We start from the raw sequence: 16,871 nt of genomic DNA, 5'->3' as shown, positions 1-16,871 counted from the left end.
GTTTTTAGGATAAATGCATCTGGGTTTAAAAAGGAACTATTTTTGTCTTTTGACTTCCATTCAAACTGATAAGAAAGGCCTCTTCCTCGGGCTTTCCACGCTGCCTTCAAATGCTTTTGGCCTATCGGCTTCTCTTCCTGTTTGAGTCGGCCCCCTCTTTTTTCCGTCCTCATATGGAACTCATTTGTTCTCCCCGTGTGTGAGCGACTACAACAGTCGGACGAACGCTGTAGCCGACTGCAGTGTTGGATGAATGCATCCCACTGCTGCTGTCAGCAGTCCTGGGACGCTTTGCTCCCATCAGCCAGAAAGGTGATCCAGTTAGTCAGACAGTGAAGCATCTGCTCTATCAGTCAGTTAACTGGGCATCCAGGCAGAAACTTTACATACAAACTAATTACAGAAACTAGTTGTGAACTATAGATGCTTTAGAAGTACACACTAGTCATGTATTCTTGTGTTTTTTTAAGGACACAATATGATGTTAAACTGGCAATGTCCAAAGTCCTATATGATGTTCAAAATAATACTGCGTACCAGCTCAGTACTCAGATATATTACTTAAATAAAAATAGCAATTCCACAGTGTAGAAATACAAGTAAAAGTATTAGCACCAAGTACCAAACGCAAAAGTACTCACCGTGCAGAATTTCCGGATAATATATATTTTATTATATGATTATAATAATGATGAATTAATATGTTTATCACTTTCATGGTGCAGCTGGAGCTAATTTTAATTATTAAATACTAGCAGGTATCTTGTGACTTTCACCAAAAGAATCAATAAAGTCTTCATCTATAATAATACATCGTAATGTATTTGTTTATTTATATTGTGTGTTATTTATTTATTAAAAGGTACAACAAGTAGTGGAGTAGAAGTAGAATACAATGGAAATGCACAAGTACCTCAAAATTTAAGTACAGTATTTGATTAAATGTACTTTCCACTACTGCTTTAAAGTAACACATAAAGATCACACTAGTTGTTTCCTTGTAATACATATTAAAATAACAATAGCAATAGAGCACTTTCACTGTTCTGTGAGGTCGTTTTAAGTATACAAAATAACACATAACGATACAGTAGTTCTGTAGCATAAAGTACACTTATATTAACTAAAATATTGAACTAGTCCACTTTTACAAGTATACTAACCGAATGTTTTTTTTACAGAAGCAAACTCAATGGTGTGTAGTTTAGGTTCATATGTTTTTTGTACGTGAAAATGTAACTCTCATTTTGGCTGTAATAATACGATGTTGTCCTTGGCTGATTGAAAGTGTGCAGCAATGAAAGCCGAGAGAGAGAAGGTGAGAGAAACCGAGAAAGAGGAGAGACCCTCTGCAGCTCCAGCTCTTGTTATTTTAACCCAGATTCAGCACTGAAATATGGCCACCATGTGGACTCTCTCAAGAAGTGTGGCTCCAGTGTTCGGGGGTCCAGCCAATCAGAGGAGACTGGGGGGAGGGACTTAGGGGAGGGTCCGGGAGTCAGGAGTCTGAGAGAGAAGCATTAAAAGTGTGTGAGCAGAGGAGGAGAGTCAGGGCAGAGGAGCCACATCTCCAGGAGAGCTGGACTACCCAAAGACAAATGGAGACAGGTTGGACTGTTTTTTTTTGACTCCCTTTTGTTTTAAAATTGCTTTGCTTGTTGGGTCACATGAGGCTGGACAATGCAAGGGAAACACACAAAAAAGGAAGCTGTTTGCCGTTGGATAATATTTATCCGAATGAGTTGTAGATGCTTTTAATCGTAACAGGTTGTAGATGCTCATCATAAACGCTCCGTAAACTCCTCATCCAGCTCTGAACAAACGCTCTCCATGGTGACGCGTTGCTCCGGTCAAGGCTTGTCTATAGACATGTAGATTGTTTCCGGTCAGTGGCAGCGTGGAAAGGCGTTTCCTGCTGTGTTGTTGCTGTGATAAGAGAAAAGGCTGAGTGGACACTTTGAACAGCAGTTGTATTCGCAGCTGAAAGGGGTTGGCAGCGTTGGTCCTGACTGAAATATATCTAAACTACTATTTGATGGATTGGCATGGAATTTGGTGCAGATATTCATGATCCCCAGAGGTTGAATCTTAAAGACTTTGGTGATCCCCAGAATTTTCCTGTTGTGCCATCATGAAGTTGACATTTTTTGTCTAATAGTGACATGTCTTGATAATTAATTGATGGATTGGCATGAAATTTGGCGCAGATGTTTATGATCCCCAGAGGTTGTATCTTAAAGACTTTGGTGATCCCCAGAATTTTCCTGTTGTGCCACCATTAAGTTGACATTTTTTGTCTAATAGTGACATATCTTGATAATTAATTGATGGATTGCCATGAACTTTGGTGCAGATATTCATGATCCCCAGAGGACTTTCTTCTTACTTTTCCATGAGGTTTTGTGTGAATGGTCTTTACAACTATAGAGGGCTAAAAGTCCAAAAATGAGTCAGCACTTCCTTTTCTCTCGCTGTTGTGGGGAACCAGGGCGATGCTACATTCCGGTGTTGACCTACAAAAATACGTCATCTCTGCAGGACTCTGTTAGAAGAATTGGCATGACATTTGGAACAGACATTAATTTCTCCCTTAGGATGAATTATAATAACTTTGGTGATCCCCTGACTTTTCTTCAGACCCATCTTTCGAATACTTTGGTTTTTGACCAAATACCTGCTGTACTTTCTGTCTCACACTAATTAGCAGATATTAGTGTGCTAACGCGCCAAACTAAGACGGTGTACATACTAAACATATCTGCCAAACATCAACATGTTAGCATTGGCATTGTTAGCATCCCGACATCAGCATTAAGCTCAAAGCTTCAGCTGTAGACTTGTTTGTTTTAGTGCGAGTTTTAATGGTCTTTCTTTGGCATCTTTAACAGACCATAGATTAGTTGTTATTCAAGATGAGTGAAGCCTAGCTCACTCTTTGGGGGAGCATGTGTCAGATGGCAGGGAGTCTCATAAGTGTGTGCATGCATGTGGATCAGCATTGGGGGTCAACGGGGTGGTGGGTGCAGTCTGAAGCTTGTAAACTCTTCTGTGTATGTAAACCGAGCCTCAAATAATGCTGGGTCCCCCCCCCCCCCCCGGGTTACTCCCGGACTATCAAGGACATCATAAATCCACCTCGAGCCTCACATATGTGGACTACCATGCTGCGCTCTATCTGGGGAAACTTCTGTTCTTGAAACAAATCTGCCTGTCTGGGAGCATTGTGATGAATACCAGGTACATTAATAGAACCAGACTTGTCCAGACTTGTTGGTGGTTCTACTAACCCACATTCAGCTCTCGACAAACTGAGACCCGCTAGCAGGCACGTGATGCAAACATTCTGCAGCCGAGCAAGGTCAGAGGTTAAGTGTCAGGGTCTTCAAAGCTCCATATCTCCCCAGCTGGTTCAAATTGTTTCAGCTCCAAAGTGTTTTCCAACAGTATTCCTGTCAGTGAGGAATTAGCGTTCGCAAACCGGCCGGCAAATGTTTGACCCTAAAGCCGCGTTTGTCTTAAATCCTGACGTCAAACACGAGTCTCGTCAAAGGAGTTCTGGGACTCAACGGTCTTTCTGTGCGAAGTGGGGGGTTAGGGGTGGGACGAGTTTCAAAAAAAGTCCAGCCAGTGAACGCGGGCCTGCATCTGTTCCTGCATCTGTTCACGGTGACGCAACGAGAACAGTTTGTGATTCATAAAATTAATTTTGGTTTCAAATCCACAGAGGCGGCTGTCTGCCTGTTCTTATGATGTCATCTGTCCAAACACACTCGACGTTAGCTCACACACACACACACACACACACACACACACACACACACACACACACACACACACACACAAACACACACCGCCCTGTGCTGTAAGAAACCACAGATCAGAAGAAGAAGGGGTGGAGAAAAAAAAAAGAACTGTTGTTGATATCTCGACAGGACGACAAAGATCAAAGTTTGTGTGACGCTCTAACTCGCTCACACACTTTGCCGGGACGTCCCACAAGGGAACGGCCGTGGCTCCAGCGACCCCTCGCTTTAAGGGGCACGACGCGAGCGATGGAAACCTCGCAGTGCGGGCGGCACACGTGTCAACAGCAGGCCCCCGGGTCCCTCTGCTGCGCTGCCAAAACACTGGTCGGAGAATGACTAACGGAGTCCCGAGAGGCGGCAGGGAGAAGAAAGAAAAGAACCAACTGTCAGCTTCAGCCCGGAGCTGCATTTATAACACAAATGCCTGTATAAGGCTTTCAAACGTCTGCAGTTTCAATGTACGCTCTGGTCAAATTTGCAAATGTCTGTCATAGATGAAATCTCATAACTTAAATAGAAGTAGTGTTTTGATCTCTCGAGATCCTCCGGGGATCCTCGGGGCCTTAGATAAGGGATGATGAAAAGGTTCTTTATCGTCCGTTTACTGGAATGTGTGTTTTTTTTTCTTTGTCATCGGAAAAAAAAGGCGTCACTTTAAACGAGTCGCTTCATTTAAGGCAAAACAACTTCATACAAGGTGTGAAAATGAGGCCCATAATTTGCATGTCATTTTTGTATTAGTGAAATAGGTCAGTTTATAACTCAGTCAGAGACACTTACGTCAAGGACTGGACATTTTAAAGCCCACGGTTATACAATGGAAAAGACTTTATACAGCGCCAAATCAGAAGTTATCTCACGGCACTTTTCTTGAGTTGGCTTGTTTTGATGAACCGACACCATTCGCAGCTTCCTCGTTGTACGTTGGTGTCACTGAGTCAGCAGTGCAGCGGGGTCGATGTCACTGAGGTTATCAGCGGACAGCAGGACAGGCCGCTGTGTTATCAACCGTCGGCTGACCCCGGGTTAGCTGAGTGGGCTGCTTGATGAGAGTCCTCCGGCTTGTTTTTCCTAGTCTGTTCTGCATCCGCTTCTCCATTTTTTAACCCTCCCACCTCCACCTCCACGACATGCATAATGTTTTTCTAGTTTTCATCTTCGCAACCTCAGTCGAGAAGCTCCGCTGGGAGCAGAGCGCCCGACGAGTGCCCTGATCACAAATCCTTTTAACGTAAACACAGCGAAAAACAGAAGAGGCCCAGTTCAAACGAAAACATCCCCACACAAGTCATTAAACCTTCTGCTGAAGATCCCTTGCTCCCCTCTCTGCTCCTCCTCCACACTTTCCTCATTCTGCATTTGCAGAAACAGGAGAGCTGCACTTCCTCAAATAAAAAGACTGACTTAGAGCTTCTTGTTATACATGCAATTACATTTCTTTTTTATACACGCAATTAAATCCCTCCCCCTGTTTTTCTTGTCCCTGTTTTATCTCTTAGGTGTGTCTGATGTGACGCCAGCGGGCTGGCTCAGGGAGAGCAACCTCAATACAATGTAGACGCCAAAAACCAGACAGAATAAGAAGTCTGAAGACCGAGTCGACACAAGGAGGGCGACTTCAAGGAGGAGGAAGAAGAGCTGTGGGGCGAAACGACACCGGCCAGAAGATAAGAAGCGAAAGGAGAAGCAGAGTAGGAGAAAAAAAGAGGGAAGCTGCAGACTGTGAATCATTGACGGGAACCTTTTGTGTTCGGCGGCGTCACCTAACTCCTTTCCTGTGAAGTGCTCACTCGCCCTCGCATCTCCGCCGGAGAAGCATCGCGCCCTCAGCTCTCGGGTCTTTTGGAAGGGGCCTCCAACGAGACTCCAGCCGCCGTCAGCATGTGCCATGTCATTGTCACCTGCCGCTCCATGCTGTGGACTCTGCTGAGTATTGTGGCCGCGTTCGGCGAGCTCATCGCCTTCATGAGCACCGACTGGCTGGTGGGATTCCCCCGCACGCCCGATGCCGTCTTCGGCCCCCATGGGGCCACCGCGGCCGGAGAGGCCTACAGGCCCACTCTGGGCATCTACGGCCGCTGCATAAAACTGCCCCACCTGAAGCGCGGAATACTGTGCGGGCCGTACGCGATACACTTTGGGGAGATTGCCAGCGGGTTCTGGCAGGCCACGTCCATCTTCCTGGCGGCGGGGATCCTGCTGCTGTGTGCCGTGGCGTTCATCTCGGTCTTCACCATGTGCTTCCAGAGCATCATGAAGAAGAGCATCTTCAACGTGTGCGGACTGCTGCAAGGGATCGCAGGTGAGCACGGCTCTAATGATTGCCTATTCTACTATGTTAGATTAGAAAACAGTATGCGTGTTCTTCAGGTACAGAAGGTGGTAAACAGACTCAGGTGTGTGTCATTGAACAAATAGTCTAAAGGCGCCAGTATAGTTCATCAGAACTGTTTGTCGGGTGGTCAAACAGCCTTAGAAATGAATTGGGTGGTCCAATCCGTCAATCCGACATCCTGAAAGACGTGTTTTGTGACTGCACTGATTCAAAGAGAACCGGAATCTCGGAAGCCAACTCGGTCCGTCCGACCTTTAATTGTCTCTCTTCATTCCTGCGGCGTCCGACGTTCATCCAGGTAAATTAAAAGTTCTACTTTCAGCTGAGCACGTTCATTACGAGCGCCACAGCTCCCACCGCTAGAATGATGTGTTCGATTCTCGCGGAGCCTTCAGTGAACTTTTACCCCAAGGTGGTCAGAAGGTTTTCTTTTTCTTTTTTTCCACCCGCGGAGCAACTGCCACCCAAATATTTACTTTCCACCAAGTCAGCTGGAGACTCTCGATCCCAAAAGAGTTGAACGCGCCTGCGTATCTGTGTTTGTGTGTGAAGGGTGTGTGTCCTTTGGTTGTGGCCACTTTGACTCAGTGTGGTGAGTTATGGAAGGGAGGAGGCCATGAGATCATGCTCGCTGAACCTCCTCTGTCTCCCACAGCTCTGTGGTGGTGGTGGTGGTCATATGGCCGTCCTCCCCCACTGTTGTTTATTTGGTGCAGGCCCTAACAGAAAAAAGGTGGGCGTGTGGAGAAGGACATGCCAAGCTGTAAACTCAGCTCAGTGCGGCCCTGCTGACCTGAGAGAGAGCTTAAATCATGAGTGTCTGCCGGAAGGCTCTCTCTGCTCCAAAAGCCTGGAACAACTTAATGTGAATGTTTAGTCAGGACACAATAAGTGTTATTTCTTTTATTAGTTAGACTGAGTCAGATGTAGGGTTTAGACAATATGAATTTGTAACTTCCCCTTTCATACTGCATCTCTGCTGCGTTAGGTATTTGTGGGCGATGTTGCAAATCAATGAGCAGCACTCCTTAAAGGCAATATTAGATTTTTATGTTATTTCTACATACTGTTCCGCCAAAGGATCGCTAAATATGCTACTTTCAGTTTAGCTTCTGCGCTATAAGGAGGCGGAGGAGTTTGACTCGGAAACTATGAACACCAACAGCAGAGAAGTGAATCATGTTGCAGGAGCGGTTTGATTGTGAGATTGTAGGCGATCAATAATTAACATATTTTTTTATTTGGAGTATAAGTTTGACCCATGTTCTTACGCCTTTCAAGCTTCCTGTTCTCGCACCAGCAATTTGTAATAATTTTTTTAAACAATCTTTGATTTTGGGTCTTTTGATTCCAGCAGGCAGACGACCATGTATTTTGTAATCTGAATCTATTTCCTGCCGATACCTAAGTTTTCAACTGACTAGCTTTGAAATAAGAACCATGTAAATGCAACTGAAATTGCACTCGATAGATACATACAATACTAATAATATATCATATTATATTATGCTAAAAGGCTAGGTTGTGCTAAATTAAAAAGTTATTTCATTCCACGACCTTTTTCGGTAACGATTATTTGCAGACATACTTCATTTATACAAGAGAAAAGGCTTTGAGGTTGAGGACTAATGCTATGCTAATGCTATGAGTTAAATTAGCAAATTAGAAAAACACCAGGACAGAGTTGCTAACGTTATCTTAAACTCGTCTTGCGTGCTACACAGTGAATGTCTAGTTAGCCGGGCAAGCTAACGTTTGCAGAAGACAAATAATAATACTGTTGGTCTTGTGTTTTTGTTTTTGCAAATGCAATAACAAAAAAAAAGAAATACTCTCATCGTAACTCTGTTCAGAAAAGTGTAGAAATGGAGTATACTCATAGCCCAGCATAGTGTTACCTGCATTTATATTTACCATCTAAATAAAGCTCTGGGAGTCTAGCTTCAGTAATGAAAGTGGGGAAATGCACCGCTGAGTCTCCTCATTGTGAGGACGATGAGGAAGAGGAAGAGGAAGAGGAAAGGGGGCGAGAGAGGAGCTTCAAACAGCTGCTGAGGAGGCGGGAGTGCTTCCTTCGTTGCCTGTGGAGCTGGAGGCCGATAACCTTTCACTCATTTCAACCGCAGGAAGAGATAAGACGGAGAACCTGACATCTAACGGTGTTCACCTCTTTCACCTATTTTCATCCTTGCAAACTGCTGGCCAGCTGGTTCGAGCACAGAGCTGACCGTAAACCCCGATTGACCCTTTGCTAAGCTCCGCCCCCTGCTGCTACTCCAGAGCCCACACTGTCACTAACTGCACTTTCTGAAGAAATATTTATCTTTGGAAAAACAGACAGAAGAGTCTACATATACAATATTTACAGGATGTCAAAGTGATTCAGCAGCTAAAACTGTTTAAAAAGATAAAGATAGAAGCTAAAGATGCAGATAAAAGAGTAAAAGTGAACCACCACATCACCTGAGACGGAAGACAATGAAATTAAGCAACAGTGTTCCTGTAAAGCCGGGTAGGTCTTTATTCACTGTTACAATCATGTGTATACATTCAGTACACCTTCAGCAGCTAGCGTAGCATAGAAGTGCTAACACAAGCTAATGATGTGCTAACGTATTCTGCTAATGTTAGCTCCACAGGTCTTTTATGTAGAAATGTAATGTTTTAGAAACGTATATCTCCTTCAAACCTCATTTAACATTTAACCACGACTAGTACGGAGTTATTTTGTACGGAGCAGAGACAATTAGTTGTCGGATCCTAGTCGCTATGATTGGCCAGTCTGCTTTTTGGGGGCGGGACTTTGCAAAGTCCAAAGATATGCTCCTAAAACCTGAATAATATCAGCATATCGTACTGTCTTACATCGGGAAAAACCCTGTATCAAATTCTAAATACCATCATATTCTGAATATAAGTGTGCATGTAAATGTAGTCCATCAATCAGTTCAGTGTGTTTTGAGTGTCCTCTTCTCTCGAGGCCTGTGAATGATATCGTTCTCGCCGATATCCACCGGCAGCGCCGCACCACACCGACTCCCCGCTAATCACTATTTCCACTCCTCGTGCCGACCCGCCGGTGATGAGGAAACTGAAGCCAGACTTGCAGATGTTTGGAGGGAAGTGATTGACCTCAGATGGGAAGATTGCGTTGCCGTTGCCAGGGGATGGTCACGTCATTGCACTGGAGCCTCCAAAAGCCCATTAACCTAATCTTCACTCGCACTGATGTCACTTGTACTTTTTTACTCTTTTGTCCCCTATGACACACTTTCCGCCGGCCAGAGTGTCTCACATGTCATTAAACTGGACTCAGTTTCAGGTGGTTTTAAGATTTCAGCTGAAGGTAAAGCCATTCCCTTTGCTTTACGTAATCGAATGGCTAAAACAGACGCTGAGGGTCACACTTTCTATGCTGCAGGCTCACATTTGTAGAGCCCCCTGAAGGCTTCTTGTGGACTATACCTGTGAGTGAATTCTCTGCACATTCACTGAAACGCCGTCCTCACTCATCGTCACTCGTGTTAAACTTCAGCCAAAAAGGGATTAGAGACAAGACGGCAAACAAACTCGGCCGTAAAACTGTCTCAGATTCTTGTTGCCTTCGGTGGCGAAAGCTTTTATTGCCGGCCATAAACTCTCCCTTCCAGCCGTGAGTCACAGACCTCGTCACAGGTTTAACCGTTGACCGTGACTCAGCCCCAGGCTGGAACCGAGGGTAAACAAAAAAACTAAATGTTTTACGGGAATTTAAGCAGCGTTCCTGTGTCCTGTTGATTCTGACACGAAAGAAGATGTGCGACGCAAAAGAGGGAAACAGAACTGCTGACTTTGACTGATAAGAAAATGGGATTCCAATGCTTTTAATAGCTTTTACTGGATATCTGTGTTTATAATGAGGTGTGGCCGTTTCGTAATAACTAATGAAGAGCAAATGGGAAATATTAGGAAACCCTTGTTGTTTACAGTCATATATCTGTAATTCTACAATGGGTAAATAAAGTAAGTCATTACTTCTTTAATTGGGAAGGCAGCAGCTGTTTTAAGCAAATAAGCTCTTAAGAACCCACCGAACACTCCCTTAGACTACCAGGTAAACCAGTTGAAAAATGAGTGTGTATATGCAGAGACAAGACGGATAAACCTGCTAAAAATAGACTCCTTTCCCTTTGCCAGTAGACGAGTATACCTTTCTGATTTTATTCCGGTGTTAACTTTCGACCTCTTGGACACACCAGAGGCAGGGTTAGTAACCAATGAAAATGTTTGAATAATGTGTGTTTTACAAGAAATAGCAAGGTAAATGTACCGTTTCTGTCAGTGGAGACTTGTGGCTTTGAGTAGCACATTAAAGGCTGTTTTTTTCACATTTAACACAGTGAGTTAAGGGTTTATTACGACCAAACTAAAGTTGGTGATTGTTGGAACAGTGGAAAGACTAACCAAGACGTTATTAATATGTTATTTTATTTTGTATCCGTGGAGTTTGAATGAAGTGTGTTTCGATGATCAACGTGGTAAAATGTCTGGTGGCTTTGAGGAGAGCATATTAATGTTTTTTACGTTAATACATTATTATAATTACCCAGATCTCAGTTGATTCTATTTATTATATATTCACTTCAATGTTCAAGAGTTGGTGGAGACCAAAAACAGAGCTAAAAGAGAGACAACATCGGACTTAAGTTCATCAGGAGGACAGAAACACGACTTTAAATTATTGATGCTGTTGCTAATGTCTGAAATACAAAACCGTTGACTAACGTTAGTCACAAAAAAATGTATTATTGCTGCTTTAAAGCTTAAAGTATAATTCTCACAACAATCAGCTTTAAAGCTCAGAGTTAAAGTCTGATCTTAGTGTTCAAACATTCTACAACTGAAACTATATCTACAATTAGTTAAAACCAGTTATTTGTGTCTAAAATTTGGGATTTTACCTAAGTAAAAGTACGAAGGTATAATCAGTAAAAAGTGAAATGTTTGCCTCCGGCAGGATCCTGCAGTCAGGGCGGGTCGTTACCTTGATTTGGAGGCACCTGGTGAGACCTCCACCACGGCCATAAAGACCAGCCTCCTCTCGTTGTCTCTCTGGTTTGTGGGTTGTTGGGTGTGTGAATAAGTGACTTAGCGAACATGTTTGCCAAGTCAACCTCAGAAGGCGATGCTATGTCAGTGCCGCGTTTACAGCTTGGTGCAATAAAATGCCAATAAATGCAGCTTTAAGAACAAATAATATGCAACAAGACTAAAAGTTAAAGTAGAGCTTTGAGCGAATGGTTAACCTGATTTCAACATGCTCTCAGTTACCAGGTCATTAGATACACCTGGCTGCAACTAGTGCACTGTTGCACTATTGTGGGGTCCACAAAATATTAGAAAACAGTTGATAGTATAACACAAAACGGTTCAACAGCAGCACAAATTACAGCCTCTGAAACGATCATAACGCTGACTCAGCGCCTCTAAAACTGAACTTTGTAACATTCATGAAAGTAGGATTTATTGCAGGGCTGCTGTAGTTAAAGCCAATAACAAACTGGCAACTGTTTGCTTCTTATATAAAACTGTAAGTGTAGCCATCAACATGTTTTTATTGGAAATGCAATTCATAAGTCATCAAGTGATTGTAAGACCACCTGTATCTGCAAATTCAAAACTAAAGTAGAACATTTAAGTAATAATAGGTTAATCCATTACTTGTTTGACATTATTTTGACAATAAATTAAGTAATTTTTTTAATGCAAACCAAATATTTGATGGCTCCAGCTTCTATTTCCTGCTTTTAACATTATAGTTAATGAAATATATTTTACTTTTGGAGAGTTGTTGACAAAACAAGACAATTTGAAGACAGGGCTGCTCACTGTTTTATAAAGCAAACGATAGTAAATATTGATTGATAGAGAAAACGGTTGCCAGTATTTTTACTTTGCCCTCTCGCTGTCTCTTCTTCTTATTTTTTTTGTCTTTTTTCCTGGAAAGGAAAAAGGGGGTGGCCAAGATTTTGTTGGAGCTGAGTGCAGACCTGCTGTGCTGTATTACAGGGTGGAGGCTGTGGGAGCAAGGGTTAGAAAGGGGGAGGAGGATGGGGGGGTTGGTGGCAAGGAGGCATGGATTGATGGGGGGGAATTGACAGTTTGGAAGTTAACGGAGACAGGAGCCAGTGTAGAGGGAGTAGTGGGGTTGGGAGGGTGGAGCGCAGAGGGATATTAGGTTAGGAGGTCTAGCTTGTGGGGGGTCTTAGGAGGGGCGGGGTTGTGAATTAAAACCATACCTTCAATCCATCACCGGGGCCGGTCTGGACGTCAAGGCAACATGTGGAAAGAATTTATGACCTAGTTTTCATTTCCTTGTTTAATATGATATTGGGTGCTTTTAAGAGGGAGGAGGAAGGGAGGAAGAGAAGAGGAGATTAGGAGAGAGGCAGAGGAGACAGTTTCACCTCCACATTTGTATTTTTTTATGAAGCAAAGCAGCGAGACCTAAACGTTTAGACCGAGCCTCTCTCATCCCCCTTCTGCTTCATTTATTGTCTGTAATTGTATTATTGTAAACGTTTCCTCCTGAGCTCTGATTGGTCGGCTCGGCTGCAGAGCAGAAACCTCGTGACGCTGAATTACCTGAAGACTGAAGGGTTTATGGTTTTGGTTGATGTGTAATCTATAAGGAGAGCAGAGTGTCACAGTGCTGGAGGAAGTACTCAGATGTTTTACTGCAGTAAAAGCAACAACAACAAACTAAAATATACTTAAATAACCCAAAGTAAAAGTACTAATAATGCAGAATTATATGACTGGATTATATGTATTGATGCATGTGTTTATCACTTAAATGCTGCAGCTTGTAAAAGAGTTTAATTACTCTATAATTGGATTAGTGCTGACGCAGGGAAAGAATTTCCCTTGTGGTAATAATTATTGTGCTCAGCAGTGAAATATGCCGTATTATTGGCTTTATTATTGATTTTTTTTTTTATCAGATTTATTGTCGTAGAAAAAATGATTATTGTTTGGCTATAATTGGGTAAATTGTTTCTTTTCAAATGACAAAAATGTGAGTTTTACTGTATATCTGTTAAAGGAGAACACAGAAGGGCAATGAGGCTGTATTGCAAATTTGCGGTTATTGCGTCTGCCTCAACAAAAAACAATAGAGTTCCATTCATTAGTTGATTATATTTTGTATTATTTAGAGGAGAGGAAGTAGAAAGAAGCAGTTTCTTTCCTCTGGTGTTGAACTCAGGTCCCGGGCAGTAGAAGTGGGTCAAAGTGAGACAGGAGGTGATTCCATCCAGGACGCCTGGAGGGTCAGCCAGAGACCGGAGCGAGGGGGGTGGGGGGGAGCCCCTCGTAGACCTCTTTCCTGTTGTTCGGCCACGTGGGTCAAGATTCCGGCTCAGGGTCTCTTCTTTCCTGCCTCACCGGAGGCCTCGCTGGGATTATCTTTCCCCACGTTTCATCATCTCGGCCCGACGGGATGCTTTGAATGCCGCGACGGCAGGAAATGTTTTTCGTACCAGAGAGAACGGTGGCGGTCACGACGATAACTCGCAGCAGTCCCTTTAGAAGCTCGAGCACGTTTGATCTTGTGTGTGTGTGTGTGTGTGTGTGTGTGGGGGGGGGGTTGCCTAAAGACGGCGATGTTTTAATCAGAGACGTTGGTTTAAAGTGAGAGGACGGTGGTCTGTGTTAATGTGGAGGTTATTCAGTATTAAACGTAAAACCAAGCCAGCAGGAGGAGTTAGATGTTAAAAGAAGCAGCCGTTCTATGCTCTTCTATGCTTATTGTATTTTAATAATCGTTTCCCTCCCTCGCAGGTCTGTTTCTGATCCTGGGTCTGATGTTGTACCCCGCCGGCTGGGGTTCGGACAAGGTCCAGCTGTACTGCGGCGCCGACGCGGCTCCGTACCAGGCCGGGCTCTGCTCCATGGGCTGGGCCTTCTACACCGCCATGGGCGGCACCGTGCTCACCTTCGTCTGCGCCGTCTTCTCCGCGCAGGCCGAGATCGCCACCTCCAGCGACAAGGTGCAGGAGGAGATCGAGGAGGGGAAGAGCCTCATCTGCCTCCTCTGAGGGGCCCAGACACTTTGGTCCTGTCGGGAAAAGAAGAAGAAGAAGAAGAAGAAGAAGAAGAAGAAGAAGAAGAGGAGCCACCTGCCCTTCTGTCTTTAATAAGGCCGGCCTGTGAAATGGAGGCCCCCGCATTGTTTACCACTAAAAACCGACTCTTTGTTTGTCTCCGTCTTGTGTTTACGTGGGAGAAATCTACAAGTGCCAAGTTTTGTTTTTCCTCAGTGTTTGTCTCCGTGTTTAACCGTGTGGACGCCCAGAGAGGCGTGTTCTGTAAATAAGTGTGATTATATATATATATTTTGTACATAGCGATGATCGCAGAATGATAGGCCGGGCTGATGATTTCACTCTTGCCTTTTTTTTTTTTTTTTTTATGCCACCAGACCACGAGCAGCCAACCTGTTAACTGTCTGCCACGTGTGAGTGTTAAACTCAACAAGGGAACCACTACTCAGTCAGAATAAACTACTCAGAATGAACGGCTCCAGCTCAGAGTGGACGTCCTTTTTAAAAAGCCCGACAGAATGTACTGTTGTCTGAATCGTTTTGTTTTTTGTATCGACTGTTCGCACAGCTCGCACGAGGACGCTGAAGCTCCGTGGTGCGCTCCGTTTGTCCTCTCTTCTTCCTGCAAAAAAGAAGTCCTGATATGAAGTGAGCTGAACCCCCGTGCAGGGTCCACGTCTGGTCCTCATCCAGCGGACGTCCCGTAAACCTGTGCACAAAGACATGGACGTGCACGAGGAGGACGTGAAGTGTCGCTGTGTGTTAGTGACGTCTGGTTTCAGGGAGTCTGTCGAGTCGTAGCTGGTGTCCTTCTGCCCGAACGAATAAAGAGAACGGAGAAGAAAATGAGGTTTCAGTTCTTTATACTGTGGAAGCAGTAACTGTGGGGAAGAGGAGGAGGAGGAGGAGGAAGGGAGGGAGGGAAGGGGAGGAGGAGGGAGGAGATGCAGCAAGTGGAGCAGCCAGCTTGGTGCTGAGACCTCGGTTTGGCCCTTGAGGTGGGGGTGGGTACTTTTTCCAGCCAGCGGGTGATCAGTTTTTCCACTGATGCAGAACTCTGCGTGTGTGTGTGTGTGTGTGTGTGTGTGTGTGTGTGTGTGTGTGTGTGTGTGTGTGTGTGCGCGCCTCATATTTAACTAAGTCAAAGTATCCTCATACAACAAGTTCTTATGATATCTTTCTTACTAAGAAGTTACTCCTCAGTTTTCCTACAACAGTCCAGCAACACGTGTCAATGTCTGCTCGCTACAGTCCTTTCAAAATAAACTTCCGTCTCCAAAGGAAGCAACTTGGTTTAGTTTAGGCAACCGTTCTTTGTCCCCACGTGTGTGTTTTCGGGGTTTTTTATACTTCCTGGTTCACGTGGATTACATAATTGACTTGGTGGGAGTTCTACACAGTACAGCACACTCATGTTGTAGGTATATCTACCAACACTGTATGAGAACAGACTGAAAAAAGTACAAGTCATTCCACTTTCTTCTCCGATGCACATTTCAGCTGTAAATATTGTTCTTTTTAACTCTTTTTAACATTATTTATTTAACCAGCAGTTCCTAATATGTATTTGTTCAATGTATACATATATAAAAAAAGAAGAAATCCCAATATTAGTACAGATTTGTGTATCAGAACTTTGTTTCTTCTTCTTCTCTCCCGCTGATCATCTCACGACCCCTCAGCTCTATCTGGGGACCCTCTGGAGGGGCCCGACCCCTATGTTGTGGGCCGAGCAGATGATCAATGAGCTGAGAGTCACTGTAAAGCTCCGTGGAGCTGATATTGTCACATATTGATATTAGATTATTATGACAGAAGTATTGATTATAACCACTTAAAGATGCCCCACCTCCACCTCGTTCCTCCATGTGGACTACAGAGGAGCCTCCTCCCTCCACCAGCACACTCCAGAACTAAACGCAGCGCTTGATGACTTCCAGATTAGGCACACATGACAAATCGTGCAGGCTGAAGAGAGCAGCAGAAGCTCTAATGCCAAAAAAGATTTTCCCCCTTTTTATCGTACGAAGAATCAGAGAACGAGGACAGACGGCCTTTTACACTTTAGTACATTTAGACCTTCTGTGGTCATCATCCTTTAAGCATTTTAGGACATGGGAAATACATCTTATTTCATATTTTATGAAGTGATTAGCGGCTAGTTACACTTCCAAGTGCGACAGCCTGGATATTAAAGTGGTTAGTATTCATCATCGTCACTCCTGTGCATTAATAATATTGTGTTCCCATCAAGCAACATCTTCTCCCTACACCACTGATTTCCCCGATTCGGCTGTTTTGGGGTTTATTATCATCATCTTCTTGATTTAAATAACATTATTTGCCTTCAGTCGATCTCTTTCGTCATGGCTTCGTGACATTCAGCGTTAGAGGTTTGCAACTATTTGAACAACTCATTCTAAATCTGGGAACTTTCTATTCGTCTAAAGCCAGCAGCATTAATCTGCGTCGCGTTTAATCTCACATTCTTTGATGACTGCTGACCTCGTCTGGCCTCCGTCAGCCGGTGCAGCCTCACTTAAATCACCGTTCACTACACAGAGAGAGAGAGCGTGAAGCCTGGTGTCGTGTGCACCACATACAGAACACGTTTGACTTCATACAGAAGAAGAAGAATTTTATTCA

At 44.0% G+C, this 16,871-nt stretch overlaps 1 protein-coding gene across 2 annotated transcripts in view; it reads left to right on the top strand.

The window, feature by feature from the left end:
* The window catches only part of lhfpl2a (LHFPL tetraspan subfamily member 2a), a 38,078-nt gene extending 23,007 nt beyond the window's left edge, over positions 1–15,071 (top strand). Inside the window, exons 1-3 of one of the 2 annotated variants that reach the window (XM_068706513.1) lie at positions 1,533–1,608; positions 5,306–6,108; positions 13,963–15,071. In XM_068706513.1, coding sequence (XP_068562614.1) covers positions 5,688–6,108; positions 13,963–14,219 — 678 coding nt within the window. In that variant the 5' untranslated portion in view covers positions 1,533–1,608; positions 5,306–5,687 and the 3' untranslated portion in view covers positions 14,220–15,071. Of the gene's footprint in view, positions 1–1,532; positions 1,609–5,305; positions 6,109–13,962 lie in introns of those variants that run through there. The other variant, XM_068706514.1, reaches the window with a different exon arrangement.
* Positions 15,072–16,871: the final 1,800 nt, after the last annotated feature.

This window comes from Cebidichthys violaceus, unplaced genomic scaffold, assembly GCF_023349555.1.
Source record: "Cebidichthys violaceus isolate CVI_PGR_0920_01 unplaced genomic scaffold, fCebVio1.0.p SCAF_12, whole genome shotgun sequence".
NCBI classification, from domain to species: Eukaryota; Metazoa; Chordata; class Actinopteri; order Perciformes; family Stichaeidae; genus Cebidichthys; species Cebidichthys violaceus.
This window is presented reverse-complemented; position numbering and strand designations above follow the sequence as displayed.